Genomic DNA, 22,724 nt, shown 5'->3' with positions numbered 1-22,724 from the left:
AAAAATAGGCTCCCCTATCATTTTTCACCTAGTTCAGATTTGATCAGAGATGTAAACTAAAATAAAACACGAATACCAATTCTAGATAGGCTTCCAAAACCTCATTTGCATGATGTTGACTTCAGGAAAAATGATCCAGCCAGTATCTTTGTACTTTATCTGAGGCATTCTGTCTTTTCACATACTTACACTCACCATCGCAGCTTCCAAGCATTCTCATCTAATTAATCAAAAACTCTGTCCTTTTGTTTCCTAGGTCACAAAGGAAGAACAGTAAATTAAATAAAGTTATCAGTCGAGAATGAAAGCTGGATTTCTACCCAAGGAACCTAATAATAACACCACAATGCAGATGAAGTTGAAATTGATATATTTTTTATACACAGAGGCAAACAGTTAAGTGTGAAGCAAGTAAACATCAGATGGACTGAGCTGCACAAACCACTGTCTGAATACTGTAACGTGTTGTAGTGGCTAAATTTATCCTAATGTAAGGAAATGAACAAAGAAGCTGGTATTTGGTAACTTCTATAGGCAACATTAGGACTTCCTGTGTGAATTATTTTGGGGCAGTTCATGATAACATGGTACAGATTAGAGTTGCCATTTCTGGAAAAATTAGGTCAGAATTATGTAGATAAGATGGAAAGAATTTCAGTGGCATTGTATTATTTTCCTGACTTCAAGCCTGACTCACATGTCGAAGCTTTGTTTTATTGTATACCCTGTTTTGGTATGCGGTCAAAACAACCTTTATCCAGAGAAAATGAAAATGAACTGGCTGAGCAAGTAAGATTACACATTGCACTGAATGAAAATAAGTACAGCAAGCTTATATTTGGAAGGAGAGAAATAGTCTTTTGCTGTGAAGCTTTTTACAATTTCAGAAATGATCATGCTGAACCCAGGAAAAATGAGAAGATGGAGGTACAACTTGGTAACAGTTTGGGAACTGGGCCATTCCTTGCTCTTGATCTGAGCTATAATTTCATATGTATTTTGGGACTGTTATGGTATTGCCGCTGTAGAAAGCCCTCTTCTCTATATGTTGCCATTTGTCCTTCTCAGATATCATCCTGAATTAGAGAAATCTATCACTTACCTGAAAATAGACAGTGTCCATGAAAGGTTTATTTTGTGAGAGAAAAATTGAGAATAGTTCTAGCTAAAATAATGAGAGCCCCGATTTTGCAGCCTTGCCTTCACAATCAGCACGTTTCCATTGGCTTCAGGTAGAACATATTTTTGTGCAGTTTATTATGAATCATAATGTACTTTTACACTGCTCCATATTCCGTGCCATAAATCCCAGCACACAGACTATTAAATTCTGGTTTTTAGTCCAGTTTATTAATGCAAACCAGGGCAAGACACAGTTAATACAGAGCTGGGCTGCCAACACTACCACCTCTCAATTCAATTGCTGCCCAAAATGCAGCAGAGTGTATTGGAGGAAACAGTATAATGGCTGCGTTTAGCCTTCTGGTGTTGCAGTAGGAAGCACTCTACAAGCAAGTGAACATCAACAAGAAATACAGAACTATTTCAGCAATTTTTAACTGCCACTATAATCAGCTTTTGTGTCTCACACCTTTTATCTGCTTGTAAATGTTTAAAAACAAAACAACCCCCCCTCACACATGCACAAAACCCTCATTTTTATCCAGCAAGTATGAACTAACTCTTTTGTTTTGTTTTCCCATATAGCCCAAAACATTTGGAGATATGCAATGTTTTACTACTGCTTTGGCTCTTTCCTGGGTTGGGGCCAGGTCGCATTGAGGTCTCCATCTTTAAGAGACGAGACTTCTGGGATAGCATGGTAATAACTAGCATAACCACGCTGAACCCAATATAGCCCACAAAGTATCCAGTGTGCTCATCTTTCTCCTCTAGTTCATCAATTGGACTCGATGATCTTGAGGTCTCTTCCAACCTAGAAATTCTGTGAATATCCAACCCTTATTGGCCATATTTTAATTATACAATATATCCAACACTGGAATTTATAATATTGGATGAAAAATAACATTAGCCATGTGACAGAGTGTTTCTCTAGTCTAATCTCATTTGGCCAATTCTAATTTTGTCAATAAATTTCAATGTGGAAGCATTAAGCTAGAACAAGTAATGCCTGTTGTTTCACATCTGGCACAGCCCTGGTCTAAACTGTCGGTGCTGGAATCTTGCTAATTTGTCAGAAAAGTAATCATGGGCATACACCTCATTTAGGTCAGCTTTGTATGTGGGGCAGTCTGCCTCCATCACCATGGGCCTAGGAAAAAAGCAGAGCACATGGAAAACAAGCCAATACAGTAATTAAAAATATTTATTTCTGAAAATATTTACCTTGATAGGCATAAAGCATTTCCCAATTTCATACAGAAATACATAAAACATGCATAGACCAATATGGCCTACTTCAATGTGTATTCAACATGGTAAATATAATGAAGAACTTGTGTGAATATAAATACATACCACCTAAAAATTAAGCACATAAAATTCAATCAAACCTGTCAGCAAATTCATCAATGCGAACAAATTCACTGATATAACATTCACACAATATTAGCCTTTTCACATAATTTAAGACAACCCTTTGTCTCTACACATTTATACCAAACAAAGCACTGAATGAACCCAACAACAGTATCTGTTACAGCTCTGCTCCAGTGCTGTTTTGGTGGCGTGTAAGACGTAACAACCTCTATTATTAGAACTTGTTATCAAGATATCATTGTTATGGGAAATCTAGTAGTGTTCTCTAATGCTTATTTTCTGTTGAACAGTCCTTTGGTATCCAAAACCAATGAACTCTACCTATGCAAACAAGCACAGCATCGAACCCACATTCAGTTAACTCCAGTTGTACAAGTAAACTAGACTTCTGAAAAAAAAGGCAAAGGGTTGCTACTGATTACTAAAGGCAATAAAAAGGTGTGAAAATGCTCTAGCAGGAGTGCAACAAACAGCATGCGAGGTAGACATGTATATATGCAGTAAGTCCTGGTTAAAGTAGCACTGTGGCTTTAATTTTTGCATTTTAGTCAAGAAATAGAGTTTTTGCTTTGAAGTTTGTCTGCTCAGATCTTGCTTTCTGTCCTTTTTAAGCACATCTGCGAGGTCTTCCTTGCAAAATGCATTTGCTGTAGACCCTGAAAGCTGCTCAATTGATGAGTAACATTCCAGAAGTAATATTCAACTATTTCTTCATAGAGATAGCTTTTAACATGTTACATGTGGATTTCCTTTCTCCCCCTCTACTATCTGTCTGAATTCCAGAAGGATGAAATCCTTTGCTTTTATACCTCCATATATGGGATTTCCTCAGTGTTTTGCTTTGCTGCACAAACACTTGGACAGAGGCCCTTTGCCGTAGCGGAATGTTAAAAGTCAAAGGAGAGTTTTGATGATGCTTCGGCAGCAAATGTGATGGAGAAAGATTGGGGTGATCTTCCCACTAGGATGTTTTCAGGCTTTCCCAGATGCTTTGCCTTTTGTTTGCCCTGTTATGTTTAAGCTTCCACCCTTTCTGGTGCTCAGCCTTCAGCTTTGCAATACTGAAGGAAGCTTTGATACTGTTACCAATGGCCTCCAGCCTGCAAAAAAATAAGAAATATACCCTTATTATTACATGAATAATAAAGATGCATGTCCAGTGTGCAGACACTCAGCGGTTTGATTAACTAAACTCTAGCATCAATTTCTACCATAGGATCCTCAGAAACCAGTGACTGCTATACAACCACCAGAATTATGCTAACCTAAGCCACTCAAAATATGTGAATTAGAATTTCAATCCAAACATTAAAATATGTTGAAATATTTATTCAACTTTACATGGCCTTGACTTTCTTAAATAGCATATATCCAACCAAGAGGTCTTCAGCATTACTCTTTTTGACTGTTTCTTTTCTTTCAGGTAAAATAGATCTGGACCCATAATGGGGCCCATACCAGAATTAAGAAGTAAGTTTCATCTTCAGAAATGATTTAACAACTCCAGGGCCAAAGTCTCACTCAAAATCACCAGGCTACCTGATCCCACACACCCTGTTTTGCTTTTGAAAGCAGCACTTGAGAGCCTACGTTTGCATGGGTGAACTTTTGTATGCTGCACTTTCACATGGGCATATATATGAAGACTGAACACCAGAGGTGATGTAGCTGTACTGATGCTCGGTTCCAAAGCTGATTTCTGGCATCTTGTGGGGTTCATGGGTGCAGCAATTCCAAGGTATGCCTCTTTGAACTGCACTGGAAAGGGATACTGCTCTCTATTGCCACTCAACTTTTTCTGCATGGATTTCAAAGTGCAGTCCTGGAATTTACTCTCAGTTTCAGAAGTCAAATTGGGCTTGAATATTCATTTAATATTTATTTTCCGTTTTCTCAGCCTCTCTACAGTCATTTCTATTGCTAGCATCCTGTATTCATCATACACAGTTTTAATCAGACAACATAAGGGATAAGCAGCCACACCAGTGAGAAGAAACCATATATTCAAATCTGGATTTTCCCCCAGTGAGATGAGGCAAATAATCTAATAAAAAGTATTCAGACTCAACTTAGTTTTAGAATAGTTGTGATGTACTATTTTTAAGTAATTGTGATAATGGCTGTACGCACTCATGTATCAGGTTCTGCTATTTCTGCCAGAATACAATTTTATACTCTTCTGAAAACTGGGGTATCTTTAAACCTACAACCAAATCTGCTCCCCACAAGCAAATGGATGAGGCTAGGCAGAGCTCAGTACCCTTGTCTTCACAAGCTAAGGTTCCACAGCATGAACAAAAGCCCTGAAAATATCCTCACTGATTCCCTCAGAACTCTCAAGTTGAAATCAACAGCCAAGCCTGCGTTGACCCAAAGGGAGGTGAATGGTGCTCTCTATTGCTATTCAAGGGAACTACAGCTGGATGAGAGGAAACTCACCTCTTAATCTTCCTGCTGTCAACAAACTGTTGGTTCATGCATTTGGGTCCAATGCAATTGCCACCTTTGTTGTGATGATGCAAGGTCATCTCCACTGTGGACTGAGCCCTATTAGAAGTCAAAAGATGCAGCTGTTAAAAAAAGCAAGTCTGCAGTCCACAAGGGGAGGCATCTCATCAACCACTTCTTAAGGCATGTAATAAGCCATCTATCTGGGCCAAACCCTAGTATGTATCATAGCAGCATGAGCACCCAGGTAGGAGGCAAGGCTTTGGGAAGATTATTCACTCAGCAAGTGCCAAAATGAGTAAGTCTACCACAATCCAGCCTTTTCACATGTGCTGCCTTTTAAAGAGTAGCAACAATAAACGCACCAGAGATCTTTTCCTGTCTGGCAGAAGTTCAGACATTTCTTGTCTTTCTGGTTGGCACATCGGCATCTGCTGCTGGCTTCAGTGAGCATCTCAGGCACCATGTCCTTCAGAGATCTTCTGGATCGAGAAGGGCCTCCAAGACCATAAGGAACGGTCTTCCTATGATCAAACAGACAACATGAAAGTTATTCAAATAATTTTGTGGCTTCAGAACAGCAGGGTATTTTGGGCAATCTTATTGATGGGATTGATTGTGTGAGTAAAGGTTGTGGGTTTGGGAATGCCTTGCTGGTCATAAATTTCCATGTAAATGCTTCTGACGATCCTGCAACATAGTGATTAACATGGCTACTGGCAAGGCTAATGACCTTTTAATTGTGATTTCATAAAGCTGCTACGCTGCTCTGTGCAATAGAAACCAATAGAGTCTCATCTCTTTGAACTTTGGTAACTGCCAATACTGAGAGAAGCAATAAAAGAGAGGCACATATCCTCAGAGGAATTCCAGCAGTAGAACAGATCGCCAAAGTCAGTGTTTGCAGTGTTAGGTGAGGCTCTAGCTCGCTACCTTTTGGAAAGGAGTCTGCAGAAACGGACTCTGCACCTATTGCTATTAACATGCGAGATGCATTAGTCTGCAGCAGAGTGTAGCAAGAGCTGGTGAGAAGACACCCTGTGTCAAAGGAAACCTTTCAGCCTCGTAACATCTCAGAAAAATGGCCATGTAAAATCAGAGTGATACAAACATGCTTTTGGCATTCTGTTTCTAATTCATGGTGAAAAGCAACCTGCAGCCCTTGCAGGGCAACACCCAAAGGAAACACTTGCCTAGATTTTGGGAGCGCAGGTGCATTAGGGCTATGAGGCGCTCTCCCCTTGCTCTAGGTGCTCAAATACGTTCTCCAAGTGAACAGCCTTGCTACTAAATGCAGCAGAAAAACAGGGTGTAGGGGGGAAACAGTAGGAGACCCCATGCACAGAAACACTCCTTTCTCCCCCTTCTTTCTGCAGGGGATCTTGAGGTTCCTCAGCACCCCCCCCATGAACACCCCCATCCACTTTATCTCCCCCCCCCCCCACCTTCAGCAGACCCCCGGCGGCCCACTCACTCAGGGGTGTTGATCCAGATGATGTCCAAGTGGCAGAAGTAGACGCACTCCTCGTCCAGCAGCGATGAGCAGGAGCAGCGCCGTGCGCGGCGGTGCAGGGCGGCGGGGGGCGGTGGAGCGGAGCCCACCTCGGCTCCGGGGGCTAAGGAAGGAGAGGCAGAGGCTCAGCGCGGCTCGGTTCAGCCCAGCCCGGCTCGGTTCAGCCCGGTGTAGTGCCCAACCCCCCGACCCTCTCCCACCCGCTGCGCCCCGAGGCTGCACCTACCTGCCGGCAGCAGCCCCGGGCATAGCACGAAGAGCAGCGGGAGGACGACGTGCGAGTAATCCATAGCGGGAGCAAAACTCAAGCTAAACCTTTTTTTTTTTTCTTTTATAAGAAACAAAGTTAAAGAAGAGGGAAGGAGACGGAGGGAGAAGGCTGTGGCCGCCGCAGGACGGAGGGCGCTGGCTCCTGCTGGCAGCGAGGGCAGGCGGCAGCTTGGGGCGGCCCGGCGCGTCTGGCTGGCGCGGCAGCCCCCGGCGCCCTTTTATAGCGAACCCCCATGGAGCGGGTAAACAGCTCCGGCTCTATTTTATCCCGAGACAATGTTGTGCCGCTATTAGTCACCGCGCGCCAACGTGCGGCCCGAGATAAGGCCGGCCCGGGGAGGAAATCGACTGCAAACTTCAGAGCGGGAGCCCGAGGGGGGGGGGGGGGGGGCGGCGTGGCGTGGCGGGGCGGGGGGCGCCGGGCTGGGCTGGGCTGGGCTGGGCTGGGCCGGGCAGGGCAGTACTGGGCTGTATTGGGCCATACTGGGCTGTACTGGTCGGCCGCGGCACGGCGGAGGTGTCGCGGCGGATCTCGGGGCTTGGCCCGACCCCGGCCCCTTCAGGCTCCATTGGGGTGTGCGGGGTCGGATTGGCTGCAGCCGTGACACAGACTGTTGGCTAACTTCTCGTTTCTGTCGTGACAGGCAAAGCGAAGCCCGTGTAGGGGACCGGGCACATTACACGAAGGATGCGGGGCAAGGAAGAGGCGAGCCCTATGCCAGGCCTGTGCCCCTGGCTCCCGCCATGAGCAGGACATGGGCAAGACAAGTTTTTTCCAGCGCATCTGCACCTGATGCCTTGTCCTGAGGCACTGTTGCTGTCGGTGTGGCAGCTGAGTGCTTGAGGAACGGTCGCAGCAATGTCATCATAAATACACACGTGCACCACACGCTGAGCTCTGTCTGGGCTGCCAGAGCCAGCCCCGCGTTATAAACTTGTATGAACTCAAAGCCTGTGCTCCGACATGAAGCCATAGTACTGCAAAGCGTGCCAACTTCACCTATGATAAATAGATAAGGCCCTCTCGGTATTTGTGGCATTTCCTTGCACTGTGCTGTAATAATAGAAATGACCTTGGGTCTCACAAAGACCAAGGCTGTTAGCTGCGAGTTGCATTGTGATACCTGAGGTGAATGGCCATTTTTATTAAGTATCATATTATCCTGTTCTGCTGTAGCATATGGGACAGACTGTCAGCAGCCATGCTGAGTCAGAATAAAAGTCCATTTAGCTGGTATACAGTAGCTGTTAGCAGTTGGGATGAGAAAGCGTACAAGGAAAGAATGCAAATGGAGACTAACCCTTTCCTTGGTATAACCTCCTTGCTTTTAGCAGGATGAAATTCAGGGGCTTTCCGAGCAATAGCTGGCATTTAGGCAATTATGTTGAATAAACGCCAGTGACCCTATCCTGAGATGTTCTTAGATATTTGTAAATTTTTATCTAAAAACTGCCTTCTGTTTTGTTTTGGTTTTGTTCTTATTTGTTTGTTTTGTGGTTGAGGCTGGTTTTTTTTTGTTTGTTTGTTTTGTTTGTTTGTTTGTTTGTTTGTTTTACACCTTTACAGAATGGGAGTCTATTTTTCAGAGCAAGGATTGTATGTTTTCTTGTGAATGTAGGGCAGTACTTACCAGAATATCAATGCATCTATACCCTTACATATGAATTAGAATCATAGAATCATTCAGATTGGAAAAGAGCTCTAAGGTCATCTAGTCCAACCTAGCACTGCCATTAAACCATGTCACTAAGCTCTACATGTTTTTTGAAGACCTCCAGTGGTGGTGACTCTACAACCACTTCCCTGGGCAGCCTGTTCCAATACTTCACAACCCTTTTAGTGAAGATTTTTTTCCTAATAATAATTATTATTACAGTATTATTACAGTTATGATAACAATGATAAGATTACAGTAATAATAAGAATCTACCAGCAGAGGTCACCTAGACACAAATAAAAACTAATAGCCCACTGAAATAATAAACTCTATTGATATCCAAAAGTTCAGATAGTAATCAGGTGGAAGTTTTTTGGTTGCTTTATGCTTAAAAAAAAGAAAAATAAATGCATTTGTGTGGGTTGAAAGATAGCTGTCATTTCTGTATAAAATACAGAAGGTCTATCACTTAAGAACATGCCAGCACTTAAAATATTTTTTTTTTCTGGGGTTTCTTTCTCTAATATGTTCACATAAAGCCAAAATTATTCATACCAATGCAAGGTATTTTCATCTTTGTGATAATGTCTTGTTAGAAAGTATTTTGTTAAGTGGCAAAAATGGCATGTTTCCGTTGACTAACGAAGAAACATGGTAATCATAGGGACCTCAGAAGGTGCTGTTCTTTTTTATTTTATTTATTTTTTTTAGAAAACAAAAACAACTTCAGCTTTTTATATATATATATATATATATACATATATTACATATATTATTTTTTTAAGATTCACAAATATTGTTGTTGTCAGAGATCCGTGTCCTCTGATTCAGCAATTTCTGATAGCTTTACTTTCAGGTCTTGAGCTGAACAGGAATCAAACAATCCTGTTGCTTGTCAGAGTAATGCAAAAACAAATTTGTGTTCAATTGCCAGTGACCCAGATGGGTCATTTCAGGCAATGGAGATTACCATACCAGGTTTCCCCTGGAAGAGGTAACCCCTGACCCTTCCTTGGACACAGAGAGGTACCAGACAGAAGTACTCTTTGGGAGTTTTGCCAAAGAAGGAAGATTTGCTAACTTTATAGCTGTTTACAGTAGGAGTCTGTATAGGTCGTAGAGGGTTCTTACAAAATAAGCAGAGCAGGCCTAAACTTTGGCTAGCAGTCAGTTTGCAGAATGGAAATACAAAGTCATGGACAATAATACAAAGTCATGTACTCAAGTTGTTTTTGTGCATGCCAACCCAGCTTGTCCCAAAGGTCTCAAAGCTTGCACTATAATTGCACTGCACATTTGGGCAAGGGTAGAAACAGGAATTGAAGCTGACTTTTTCCCTTTCTAGCTCAGGTACCTTGGCCAGCCACAGCTACAACAATCTGTTATGGGGTAAAAACTTAGCTGGCCAGCCAGGATCTGGTTTAACGTTCCAGCTGGAAAAGGCCACGGCACTGACTGAATTTACTAAAGGACATTTTGTATAGTGTCAGACAAGTGAAATGCCTGCTTATCAGCAAAACAATAAAAGGAGATTGTAAAACTGTGCCTTTCTGTCCAGGGAACAAGGAGAGCAATGTGCTGTTTTCTGCAGATTTGAAACACAATTCTCAATTAAGTGAAAGTTGCATAACTTGTCCCTTCGCTGACTGCCTCTCTTGCACCTTTCTCTCCCCTTATGGGCCATCCAGTCCTCTTCCGCCCCTTGTTACACAAGAGGAGGGGGAAGGGGACTCTTCCCTTTCCTTGCATAACATGCAACTAAGAGCTAACTAATTGGGACTTCTTGGAAATGACCTTATTCTCCTTTGTGACTACCCAGCCTACAAAGTAATTCCTTTCACAGATACTTCTGCTATTGGGGTTCTTGGGTAGAAGCATAATTTCTGGTGAACCAACTTTCCTCATTTCTCCCCATCTGCAACTAGTGAGGTTTCTCAAAGGACATAGATGCCCACCTCATGCAACTAGTGAGGTTTCCCAAAGGACGTGGATGCACACCTCACATCACACTTGTAGACCTGGTAAAGCACTGAGGAGAGGTAGAGAGTTAGCCACTAACCCAGAAACCACAGTCCCACCTGTTTGAAATATGTACCAGAATCCTCTCCCCTCCCTGATCCCACCAATGGTCATTTTCCTTCCAAAACTCATTCTGCATACTAAATCGTATTTAAACTGGGGAGGAGGGTGGTAGCTATATGATGCTTGGTACAAAAGGCCTGTCCACAGATGAGAAAATAAAGCTCTTCCTGACCGTACATGTCCTGGCTCTAGGTGTCAGTGACTAGAAACCATTTCAAGTATGTGCTGTTAGAGCCCTGACTTCTAAGGAAGAGGAAAATGCTTCTGTGGCAGGTTTTTCTCTGTTCTCCACTCCTTTTGGTTACCACTGGCTCTATCTCTGCGGTAAAGGTGGGTGAAGGATTGGCGAGGAAAGGAAAGCAAGCAGCTAAAACTCAGTTGTAGCAGAAATCCAATTAGCATAGCACTCAAACAGAGGAGAAAATCAACTTTACTGAGCAAAGGTCACAGTTTCTCCCAGAGCTTAAACTGTTGTTACCAGAAACGCAAAAAAGATGGTCTGCAAGGATTCGGGTTTCAGAGGGACTGTTGTGAAACCTTCCTCCTGCCTGTACTTTCCACAACAAAGACCTGGAAGTGTCAGGGAAATGTTTTGCTGGAAGCCAAGCCATTTTTTTAGAAGAGGGGAAACATCAGGTGGGAAAAAAATGTTTTAAATAATCTTGGAATAAAGGATCCGTGGAACTTTTAGGTGAGAGTTAACAGGAACTTCACCCCTACTTTCACAACCTGCCTCTGGATGTTGTGAGATAAAGTATCCACTTCACACTGAAGCAAGTCAAAATTAGAAAGGCCAAAGCTCATCTGGAGCTCAATCTGGCTACTGCCGTTAAAGATAACAAAAAATGTTTTTATAAATACATCAACACAAAAAGGAGGACTAAGGAGAATCTCCATCCTTTACTGGATGCGGGGGGAAACTTAGTTACAAGAGACGAGGAAAAGGTGGAGGTGCTTAATGCCTTCTTCACCTCAGTCTTTAGTGGCAATACTGGTTGTTCTCTGGACACCCAGTACCCTGAGCTGGTGGAAGGGGATGGGGAGCAGGATGTGGCCCTCACTATCCACGAAGAAATGGTTGGTGACCTGGTACGGCACTTGGATGTGCACAAGTCGATGGGGCCGGATGGGATCCACCCAAGGGTACTGAGAGAACTGGCAGAGGAGCTGGCCAAGCCACTTACCATCATTTATCAACAGTCCTGGCTATCGGGGGAGGTCCCAGTTGACTGGTGGCTAGCAAACGTGATGCCCGTCTATAAGAAGGGCCAGAGGACTGACCTGGGAAACTACAGGCCTGTCAGTTTGACCTCAGTGCCAGGGAAGCTCATGGAGCAGATCCTCTTGGGAGTCATCACGTGGCACTTGCAGGGCAAGCAGGCGATCAGGCCCAGTCAGCATGGGTTTATGAAAGGCAGGTCCTGCTTGATGAACCTGATCTCCTTCTATGACAAAGTGACGCGCTGGGTGGATGAGGGAAAGGCTGTGGATGTGGTCTACCTTGACTTCAGCAAGGCTTTTGACACCGTTTCCCACAGCATTCTCCTCAAGAAACTGGCTGCTGTTGGCTTGGACTGGCACACGCTTTGTTGGGTTAGAAACTGGCTGGATAGCTGGGCCCAAAGAGTCGTGATGAATGGAGTCAAGTCCAGTTGGAGGCCAGTCACTAGTGGCGTTCCCCAGGGCTCGGTGCTGGGGCCGGTCCTCTTTAATATCTTCATCAACCAATTATCTGGACGAGGGCATTGAGTGCACCCTCAGTAAGTTTGCAGATGACACCAAGTTAGGTGCGTGTGTCGATCTGCTTGAGGGTAGGAAGGCTCTGCAGGAGGATCTGGATAGGCTGCACCGATGGGCTGAGGTCAACTGCATGAAGTTCAACAAGGCCAAGTGCCAGGTCCTGCACCTGGGGTGCAATAACCCCAAGCAGAGCTACAGGCTGGGAGATGAGTGGTTGGAGAGCTGCCTGGCAGAGAAGGACCTGGGAGTGATGGTTGATAGTCGGCTGAATATGAGCCAGCAGTGTACTCAGGTGGCCAAGAAGGCCAACAGCATCCTGGCGTGTATCAGAAACAGTGTGACCAGCAGGGCTAGGGAGGTGATCGTCCCCCTGTACTCGGCTCTGGTGAGGCCACACCTCGAGTACTGTGTTCAGTTTTGGGCCCCTCGCTACAAGAAGGACATCGAGGTGCTTTTGCGGGTCCAGAGAAGGGCGATGAATCTGGTGAGGGGCCTGGAGAACAAGTCCTACGAGGAGCGGCTGAGGGAGCTGGGATTATTCAGCCTGGAGAAAAGGAGGCTCAGGGGTGACCTTATCGCTCTCTACAGGTACCTCAAAGGAGGCTGTAGCGAGGTGGGGTTTGGTCTGTTCTCCCACGTGCCTGGTGACAGGACAAGGGGGAATGGGCTTAAGTTGCACCAGGGGAGTTTTAGGTTGGATCTTAGGAAGAACTTCTTTACTGAAAGGGTTGTTAGACATTGGAACAGGCTGCCCAGGGAAGTGGTGGAGTCACCATCCCTGGAAGTCTTTAAAAGACGTTTAGATGTAGAGCTTAGGGATATGGTTTAGTGGGGACTGTTAGTGTTAGGTCAGAGGTTGGACTCGATCATCTTGAGGTCTCTTCCAACCTAGAAATGCTGTGATTCTGTGATTCTGTGAAGTCACAGGGATATTGAAGGTGTTTGGCTGTCCCCTGTTTCAACAAGCTGTAGGAGCTCCTCTTGTTTCAATCCTTTATTCCCCATTTGCTCTCAGGCAGGAGCAGCAAGTAGAATGGCAGGAACAAGGTTAAGCTCTGTGGGCATAACACAGGGCTGGCAACCAAAGCCCTCTCAGCCAGGCCTCAGATTACATGCAGAGCCCCCTGAAGGACTTGCAGCCCATGCCCTTTTTCATTATAAACTGGATCTACTGTGGTGCTTGACTTCCTCCTCCCCCCTACGTTTAACATTAGCTCTTGCAGACACATCCATCACTGGCCATGTCAGACAAAATGGTGAGCTGGATGGCCTGATCCAGGAGGATAGTTATGTGTTCTCATAGCTATGCTTGGATTCTGTATCTGTTGTTTGTTTTTTAAAAAAGCATTTCTGCATGGTCTGCAGGTCCATTCCAAGTCAAAATACAAACAGCATGAAATCTTGTCTTCTAGAATTGTGAAAAGACGCTAGAAGGTTACATGTTTCCATAATCAGCCTCTTAAGAATGGGGCATATAAGCAAGAGTTTAACTGTAATAAGGATTATCACCAGTAAATACAAGAAGTTTGTTCCAAGAATGCAGCAGAAGGACTTTAGTGAAGAAAAGGAAAATATATAACGGAAATTGTCACTTGTGCAAAACCAGATTTGGTTCCATATACAACTTCTTCTATGAATACAACAACATATGACAGAGTATTTATTTGCAAATAAAGGTTAGTTGGAAATGTGCTTTATCAGGTTTGTTTACTTCTCTCTTGGCAAGTTTGTCTTGTGAGGAAGTTGAAACCAAAGCATCAAATTGGAAAATCTTTCTAAGCAAATAACTAACAGCAGCACACAGCTATCTGATGGATAATCCTCAGAGTTTCACCATCTTTAACAAATGCAAGTTTCCCATATTCTCAGCAAAGAACTGATGATGTCATCCCCACTCTCAGAGTTTGGAGTTGAAACAAGGAGACCAGTACTTATCCTATCTAACAATTGGTACTCTGCTGCAGTTTCTGAATTAGATGGACATCTTAGCTCAGCTAGTGTCTGAGTTGCCCTCTAGAAAACCACTGGCTTTCCTTTGATTGTGGAAAGGGACCTCAGATGCTGGCAGCCCTAAATTTAGGCCTGGAGGGGTGGAGAAATGAACGGAGTTCCACAAAACTGTATCCTGCCCCCTTCAGTACGCAGAGGTTTGCTTGTCAAAACACCGTTTTTCACTGTTTTGATTAGTCTTGAATTTGGGGTTGCTTTGCTCAGAAAGCATTTATGAGATCTTTGTTTCATGCAGCTCACTTAAAGGTAATTCTTTGAATTCGTTAATTTAATTGGGTTTTTGTATTTCTTTTCACATGCCTGTTTGCTGTTTTTTCCCCACATATTATGTAGCTTTGCTCCACCTTCACATGGGGTTGTCTCCAAAGGTTCAATTTAGTAGATTTTTGAGATCTAGCTGGCTCTACCCTTTCCTTTGTGCATAAAAGCTTTGCTGAAATTAAGGTAATCAGCAAATGCATTGTTCCAAGAATGATGTTGAACTTTTGTTGCAGTGTAGCCCTTTTGCTACAGCATGTAGCCCCTCTGTGGCTGCTTTGACACCTCTGTTTTAAGCCTGGGGTTACATGAGCAGCCTTGCCAATCATTCTGCTTGCTTTATGAGGCAAATAAGCGTATATTAGGAAACAGTTTAGAGTTTAGATCCAGCCTCAGCCAAAGGTATAGCTTTGCTTTTCTTTGCTCATATATTCCAGGTTGCAAGAATGAGTCAGTTCTCATGTTTGCATGCAGTCAGAAACACTGGCATGGCCACCAGCACACAACAAAGTCCCTGGGAAATGTGAAAGGTAAGAAAACACTGGCAGGGAAGCAGCAATATACAACTCTCATTTACTGTAACAATATTTGCCCCATATGACATACAGCATACAAGGATGAAGCCAGCTTTTCTGGGTGCTTTTGGTCAGCATGCTTGAGGCGTATCTCTGTTAGGAGCTTTTCACCAGCAGAACCTGAATTGATAGCACTGGGAATGCCTCTGCAGGCTTCATGACTGCAGCCAGACCTTTCCGCTGTTGCAGAATATGCTCCAAGCAGATTTATTTGCCTTGGCAAAAGGCAGCATGCAAATTCCTGTTTCCTATAGGTGTTCAGCTATTGACTTAAGAATTGCTCCCTAGTGTCATCTTCCCAACATTTATCACCCCTTTACAGTTTTTACTGACATCTTCTTATTTAAAGACAAACATATTCCACCCTTCCTAGCAGAATTGTGCTATAAAACTGATACTGTTTTTGATTTCAGTAGACACAGACAGGAACAGCTGTATCCTACACAGGTTTAGGATGAGTCTTGTGAAAATGAGAAATGTATAAATCAGAGTTCTAGCCAGCAGCTGACACAGCAGAGCAGCTTTGCTCAAATTTTTGCAAATATATTTCTTTTCTACCCCTTCCCCCCCCCCCCCCCCCCGAAAATGCTGTTTCTGAAAAGGCTGTTTTTTGTTTGTTTGTTTGTTTGTTTTGTTTTTTCCTCTTCAAACCAGCTGAAATGAAGCAGAAGCAGTTTAATTTTAGTTTAGGAGGAAAAAGTAATAAGGAAGGCCCAATTCTAACTGGAACAAAAGTTAGAATTTTATTTTCAGTACGTATCTACTGTGACTTGACCATATAGTTGTGTTTCTACCTTGTAAAATGCCTTAAAAAAAATCACATTATTCCCTAGAACAATGAAACTCAATCTCGAGAATGTTCAAGCCAGGTGTTAAGGCAGAGGCATGATTCAAAGACCTTATTTTTCAAGATTTTCTCTTGGCATCAAATTTTTAAAAATTACTCCAGCCACCAGCGAGCAGAACTGTAACTTTTCTCAGAGGATGAGCTGGCACTAAATTTGAAGATGTACTGTTTTGCATAACAACAACAAAAAAGAAATAAAACTCCTTGCTTCCTTTTCTGATACTTACTCTTTGAGCTAGGCTAAATGACACAGCTTAAAGCATTACAGATTTGTTTCCAGCTTGCTTGTTTTGCTGGCAAAATAAAGTCAAAAGCAGCAAGGCAAAATGACCCCAGTCAAAAACCCACTTATCTTCACAGGAAACTTGTTCAGGATTAGGCAAAACAGAAACCTCTACTTCCTTTTTCTAGGGAAATTACACTATGTGTTAATTAGTAGATGTGTTTCGTTTTCTTCTTCTGCCCTCATTACAAGAAAAGGACAAAGCAGGGCACCCAAGGACCCTTCTGATGTAGTCGCTATTCACAATTTTTCCTTCTGTCACTTCTCTCTCCATAAACATCACTCATATCTTTCATGAAAGTAACATCCTGTTTTCCCTGCAGCTTGTACAGGGTTGCATAAGATATCCCTTGAAAGAAGAAGGTGGGATTTCCAACACCAGCAGTAGAGAGGTTTTTACTGGAAGCAAGTTTCAGCCACAAGCAAGTTTGCTCTCCCTGTGCCACCGTACACACGAGTGCCGTATGGAAAATAAACTGGTAGAAATGCAGTTGGAACAAATCAGCTGACATCCAGGACCTTGCACTTGTCACTGTGCAAATGGGAAATTCTCGGAAACGAGCAAACAAGGTAGCACTGCCCATTTACAAAACCCGCAGCGGCAGCGAAGGGCGCAGTGCGGAGCCTCCCCTAAAGAGGGCAGTGGTGCCAGCGGAGCCGGCCGGGCTCCCGGGCAGGATCTACGGTGACCTGTAGCACATTTCCTCGTAGCAAAGCAGGCTGCAGCTAAAATAAATAAATAAATAAAAATGGGCACTGATTAGTTGCACGCAGCCTGAACTTCTGTCCTCTAAGAGTCCTGAATCAGACGCATAGGCCCACTGCATGGGAAATGCATCTAAGCAATGAATAAACTGCAGGGCGCTTCATCGTTTTTGCAGTGGAACACCAGCATTTGGCTTAGTCCCAGAGCAACATGAACCGGGAAAGAGGCGGGAAATAAATGTGTTTTGGAGGCCATACAAGAGAGACAATTTCTGCAGAAAATCCATGCAGCTCCCAAAACTGCAAGGTCCCCACTGCTGGGCTCATTTGAACTCTTAACCTGTGTTCAGCAGTGCATGACCAATTCCACTGACTTGAAGAACATCCTTAAGCACATGCTCAAGTGGTTTTCAAAACAAGCTTCTTCCAAGTACGTGACTGAACAAGGAGACTTAATGTAGGAAAACGCCAAATCTCAGTGCAAATAGAACCAGGGCTAGTCTCCAGTTGTGATAATTACAGTTATGGAGATCTGCTTTATACTAGTAACAGTTTTCAGAGACTCAATAAACTTCATGATGTTGGCACAAAACAAACAAATGAACCCCACTTTCAAAAGCTTAGCTATATTTTTTAAATTGCCACTTAGAGAGGCTAGTAATAGGTTTATAGTGGAAAGAGATGTTGCAAAAAGGAAAAGGATAACCTGTAAAGAAGAAAATGAGAAAGATGTAGAAAGCTAAGGCAGATGGATTTATTTTCTGAAGGAACTTGGTCCCCAGGATCTGGGAAGCAGGTCTGAACACAAGGACAGGAACCCATGTGGTTCAGAACAGGGAATAGATACCTCAGCTCAGTGTCCAAGTACCAAAGGAAATGACTTGCATGAAGAGAAGAGAGAAATACCTGCTGGCCTCAAGAGTGCTCTGATCCTAGTCCTTTCTGAGCTGGAGAGACTGCTCCAGCTACTTAAGATTAAAAGGCTGTGATATATGCTGGGTGATGAAAACCAGCAATTGCAAAAACTGCTTTTGTTTAATTCATAAACATTGAGGCGGGGACTTCCACAAAAAAATGGCTAAACCAAGTTACTAGTAAATCAAGAGCATCTTGCCTGGATTATATCTCAATTAAAGTCTCCTACAGGACAGTTTTTGGTGTTGGCTGAGTTTTCCCTCCTGGTCTATCTGACCACAGCTTAGTCTCTCAGAGTGTTTCCAGGTTTGCACTTATTGTTTGAACTAATCAACTTGTTTTGATAAAATAAGGAGCAGGAAAATGAGAACTCCGATGCTTTTAGTTTCTAATGAGCACCACACTACAATGTTTTTCTCACAGAAAAGAGCTGGAGCCTTCCTGTGCTTCCCTCTTCCAGCCTTACTACAGACGGCATGCCTCTAGGTGGTGCCTTGCTCTCAGGTTTAGTACCACGAGCTGGGGAGAAGCAGCCTCAGGAGGCTGGTTTTTGAACAGCAAGGTGGCGCCTGCAGCCCCATCACCACTCTACCTGTCCCAGGCTGGCAGAGCAGATCTTCGCCAGGTTCTTCACCAGGGGTCTGCCTGAACATAACACCTGCCTTAGGTAAAGGAAGTGCAGCAAGAATTAGAGAGATACCACACAGCATCAGGCACTAGAGTCTGCAGTTCAGGATTCATCCAGAGCCCCCTGAGACCTCTTCCTTTAAAGCCAGCTGTGGGCCAGGCCCCTAATCACAAAGACAGACATCAGCTGCTTTGATTTGGGGTTGCTGAAGAGCCCTGTCAACTAGAGAGCTGGAGTCTGTAAGGAGAGGTAACTAAGATTATACCCTTCAGGCTGGAGAAGAGAAAAATGAAACGGGCAGCCTCATGGGTGGGAGTGGGTGCCTTTTTCTTTCCTGCTCTGCAGCTTATTTTGGTTATCTGGGGGAGTACAGGAGCAACTTCTGGAAACAGCTGTTGAGCACAGGAAACCTGCAGATGGTGTAGAACTGTTCCCTATCCTTGACTATGAGGCAGGACAATGTAATGGATTGGAAATGGAAGGGTACACTGAGTTTGCTGGGTGTGGAGAAAGCTGCTTAGGCTATTTCTCTTTACATCTTTGAGGTGAGGGATAACAACCAGGGAGAGTCACAGCCCTGGGATGGTCACAGCACAACCCTTCATCATTTCTTCCCATTTGCCACCATGCAACTAGAAAGCAGAACGTATCCTCTATTTTGAAGCAAACTATTAGATACTCATAGTCATGCAAAGTCAAAATCAGCCCTGACACAGCTGGGATTCCCCACCTACCACTCATGGTATGTTCATATACATCCTCCTCATGCTGGAATAACACAGCTCCTTGACTCCTGCTTGGGAACACAGGTACTGTTGTGGATGATGTGCTGTTGTCTTCCCCGCTATCCCCTCCTCCTGAGAGAAATGACAGTGCCCTGTATTTGGTCAGGGGAAGGAAGAATTTGCCCTTGGGCTTCCTCCTTACCCCTACCTGTTTCTGTGTATTTACATGCAAGGGGGGGGGGGGGGGGGGGGAAGCAGACCTGGGACTAAGGGGGAGGCTGTGTCACAGCTGGAGGGACATCAGCATGGGGTCATCACACCAGTTCATCCCTGAAGCAGGACAAGCAGTGGACGAACATCTTCCCTGACACACACTGCTTTCATAGCATGCTAAAGAATTAGCCCTTGGATTTGTTTTTCAGCTGATCCCATGCTAACAGCTTGAGGTGGTTTGGGGCTGACTTCTCCACGTTGAGGCCTTTGACCTTTTAATCCTTCTGAAATAACCAATTCCTTCTCCTCCCCCTGACTCCCAGTATCACCAAATTGCCTTTTGTCGTTTTTTCTCCAGCAGCTTTTCTGGTGGGACTGGTAACTTGCTGGCTGGCCTGGCTCCTTCCTCCCACTGGGCTGTACCTAGCACTACACATAGCTTCACTCAGAGCAGACAAGAAACAAGTTTCTGCTTGATGCAGGTTCTAGGCTTGAGATTTGGAAGATTTTCAGGACTAAACCCAAACTTGCTCTTTTATGATAAATAATGAGGAGCATCTCCAGCTTCTTTACCCTTGTTTTAACTACTTCATCCCTCACCACAGCCTGCAGACCCAAAGCATTATGCAATTCTAAAAGGAGAAGAAAATAAACCTAAAGAAAAAAAAATAAAAACACAGCTGTTAACTGAAGTCAGATATAGTGGGGGTATGGATGGGACGAGAAGGAAGAGGACAGAACTGGAGAGGGCCCTGGGGAGGAGATGGCTGTGGAGATGGTCACACAACTAAGATAAAATACCTGAAGGACACGGTGTGGGGGAGATGCAGAACCTCCTAAAGAACCCATCACAAGAATGGCCACTAAATGCTGTGCGAGCATGCCTGTAACAGGCCCTGTTTCAGCTCTCGCCATTTTGAGCCTCTGAAGGAAGCAACCCACCTAATTGCATGTCCATAGGGAGGTTCAGTCAGCTTAAGCCAGTGTTCCCTCCCAAAGACGGGTAACACAGCCTGTCTCCAGCCAGATCCCGTTGTCTGACGGGCTTCCTCTTTCATCAGTGCCTGAAACAAGGGGGCTCTTTAAAACCATTTTACACTGCTGCAGGCGAGGAACAATTAGTCCATATTTATCCTTCTGGGCTTAGGTCTTTACACAGACTGATTGATACGCTTTCTCCTGCAGTTCATCTTCAAACCCATGTCTGGAGGAAAAGCAGGGACTACTCTGAAAATTGTGCAACATCTTGATTAAATTATTACAAGGCTTATGCTTACCTGAGGTTCTTGGGCATTAACATCACCTTTAAAGTTAAGCATATACTTAAGTTTTTGTCTCAGGCAAGATGGCTTAAACACAATTAAATTGCAGAAGTCCTTTCTGTCCCTCTCTCACAATTGCTGTATGAGGAGCAGTGTTATCTCCGTAGCTCATCCCACACCCCTCTACAAGGACATCTCTGCCAGACTTGAAAAGGCATAGATATTTCCCTGCACAGCTCAGAAAGTTTGTGCAGTTTCTTTCTATAAATACATCGCTGCCAGGGTCATCATTTCTGAACAGATTAAGCTTTCACACAGTCGCTTTCTATGTGAGCAGAGGCAATAGCCAGTTCTCACACTCCATGGCAAACCTGTGAAGAAAGAAGGTACAGATCCATGGCAATTATACTGCAGATCTGCTGTAAAGCTAAGGTTCGGGCTTAATGAAAGTGTGATACATAGGGAAAGGATTTACATCCAGATGTACAGTGTGAGGGAAACAGCCTCTCCACATTTGTCATGCTGCCCAGTGATTTGTCTAATAGCAAAATAAGAATAAATAAAAGATGGAAAAATATGCACCAGGAGGTCCTAAGGTAAGATGTTTTCTTCTGCTTCCAGGCAGGAGGTGAAATAGCCTGAATGAATAATTCTTGAGGATATCTATGTATGAAAAATTGTAATACAGTCTCTTGTAACACAGTTAAATTAAATAAGGTAAATCCTGCCATCCTGAGCAATTTGTATTAAAACCAAAACAAAACAAAAGAGAAAGTCTGGCAAATCTTTGAAGGTTATCCATTGAAGTTAGATAACAAACAAACAAAAACAGAACAAAACAAAACAAAAAGAGCTGAGATGCCATAGAGGTAGCCCAGGGGCATCCCAAAGTGTTTGTGTCAACCAGCAGTCGGGAAACTCAAGAGCCAGAAGACATGTGAGATTTGGGGCCCATTCCTGCCCAGGAAGGTTGGCTCATCTTGCTCACCCTCTCCCGGGTTCAAGGTCTACACTGCAACCCTGTGTGTATCCATTCAGATCCCTTGTGCATCCCATTCTCACCCATATTCCTTGTTTCAGGAAGGGTGTCATGGGGCGGCCCTCCACATGTTCCTATTCTTAGACATTATCTAGTTCTTTGAATACAGATCAGCCTTTAGTGTTCACAGCATCTCATGGCAAGTTTCTATGGTTAATTTGTATTTGGTATTAAAGAAATATCATTTAGCTCATTTCAAATCTGCTGCATGATAATTTCATTATGATCCTTAGTTTCTGTCAAGGAAGGTCATTCTGCACTGTATAGATGCCTGCCAAAGCCCTGCATTTGTCCCTATAGTGGCAGTGTTTTCCCTTTTTTCTGTATTGGTATAAGCCAGCAGAAACACAGTGAACTCTGCAGAGGCCAGGCAGGAAGCACAGGAGAGAATATAGCACTGTGGTTCTTTAATGCAAGTTCTGGCTTTAGGGCTCATAATGTGGCCTTAAATCTAACACAAAAGATTTCCTTATGTTACATCTAAAGCTATTTAGTGCCATTAGTAGCAGAGCAATAAACCAGTGATCCTTTCCCTCCTGTCCAGAGGGAAGAGATAACAGGGACCTAAAAGCTAAATTCACTTTTCAGCTTCATCAGAATATTGTTTCTGGCATGGATGTTTTCTGAGCATTGGTTTTAGAATTGTTCATATTTATATCCCAAACGTCCATGCTCACACAGAAACTCAATGAATTCAGGGAAAACAACTGGTCTCTGAACAGCTGTTAGTTTGGTTTTGAGTGTTTCAGAGGTTCTTTTTAAAATAATAAAATTCCATAAGAACTGCTACTGCGGCACTTTTTTTTTTTACTTTTTTTTTTTTTTTTCCAAGAGGAAGTTATGCAAGGCCTGCTGGATGATATCAGCACATCTGGACAGCTTGGAGACCAGTGAGCTTCGAGGGAAGGGGTGACAAACAGAGAAGAATTTCTGTTTTTTCTCAGCTTGGGGCAGGTAGGGGAGTCCTGGAGAGAGAACTTCAGCCCCCACCACTCCCAGGAGGGCCCTGCCTGGCTCTGCTCTCCAGAAGGTCACTGCATTTGGCACCCAT

General features: G+C 43.8%; 1 protein-coding gene and 1 long non-coding RNA gene across 2 annotated transcripts; one reads left to right on the top strand and one right to left on the bottom strand.

The window, feature by feature from the left end:
- Positions 1–2,311: 2,311 nt before the first annotated feature.
- EDN1 (endothelin 1) lies at positions 2,312–7,079 on the bottom strand. The gene is made up of 5 exons (XM_027451476.3): positions 6,690–7,079; positions 6,425–6,566; positions 5,316–5,474; positions 4,942–5,049; positions 2,312–3,602 (listed from the first exon to the last, which is right to left on the bottom strand). The coding sequence occupies exons 1-5, from the start codon at positions 6,751–6,753 to the stop codon at positions 3,464–3,466; spliced, it is 612 nt and encodes a 203-aa protein (XP_027307277.1). The 5' UTR covers positions 6,754–7,079; the 3' UTR covers positions 2,312–3,463.
- LOC113842735 (uncharacterized) lies at positions 6,836–8,141 on the top strand. Its single transcript, XR_003495399.3, has 2 exons — positions 6,836–6,975; positions 7,378–8,141. It is a non-coding gene; the product is annotated as an uncharacterized lncRNA (long non-coding RNA).
- The last annotated feature ends 14,583 nt before the right edge of the window (positions 8,142–22,724 follow it).

The sequence above is a fragment of the Anas platyrhynchos genome, chromosome 2, assembly GCF_047663525.1.
Source record: "Anas platyrhynchos isolate ZD024472 breed Pekin duck chromosome 2, IASCAAS_PekinDuck_T2T, whole genome shotgun sequence".
Lineage (NCBI taxonomy): Eukaryota > Metazoa > Chordata > Aves > Anseriformes > Anatidae > Anas > Anas platyrhynchos.
The sequence above is the reverse complement of the archived record's forward strand: the minus strand, read 5'-3'. Positions and strand labels throughout refer to the sequence as shown.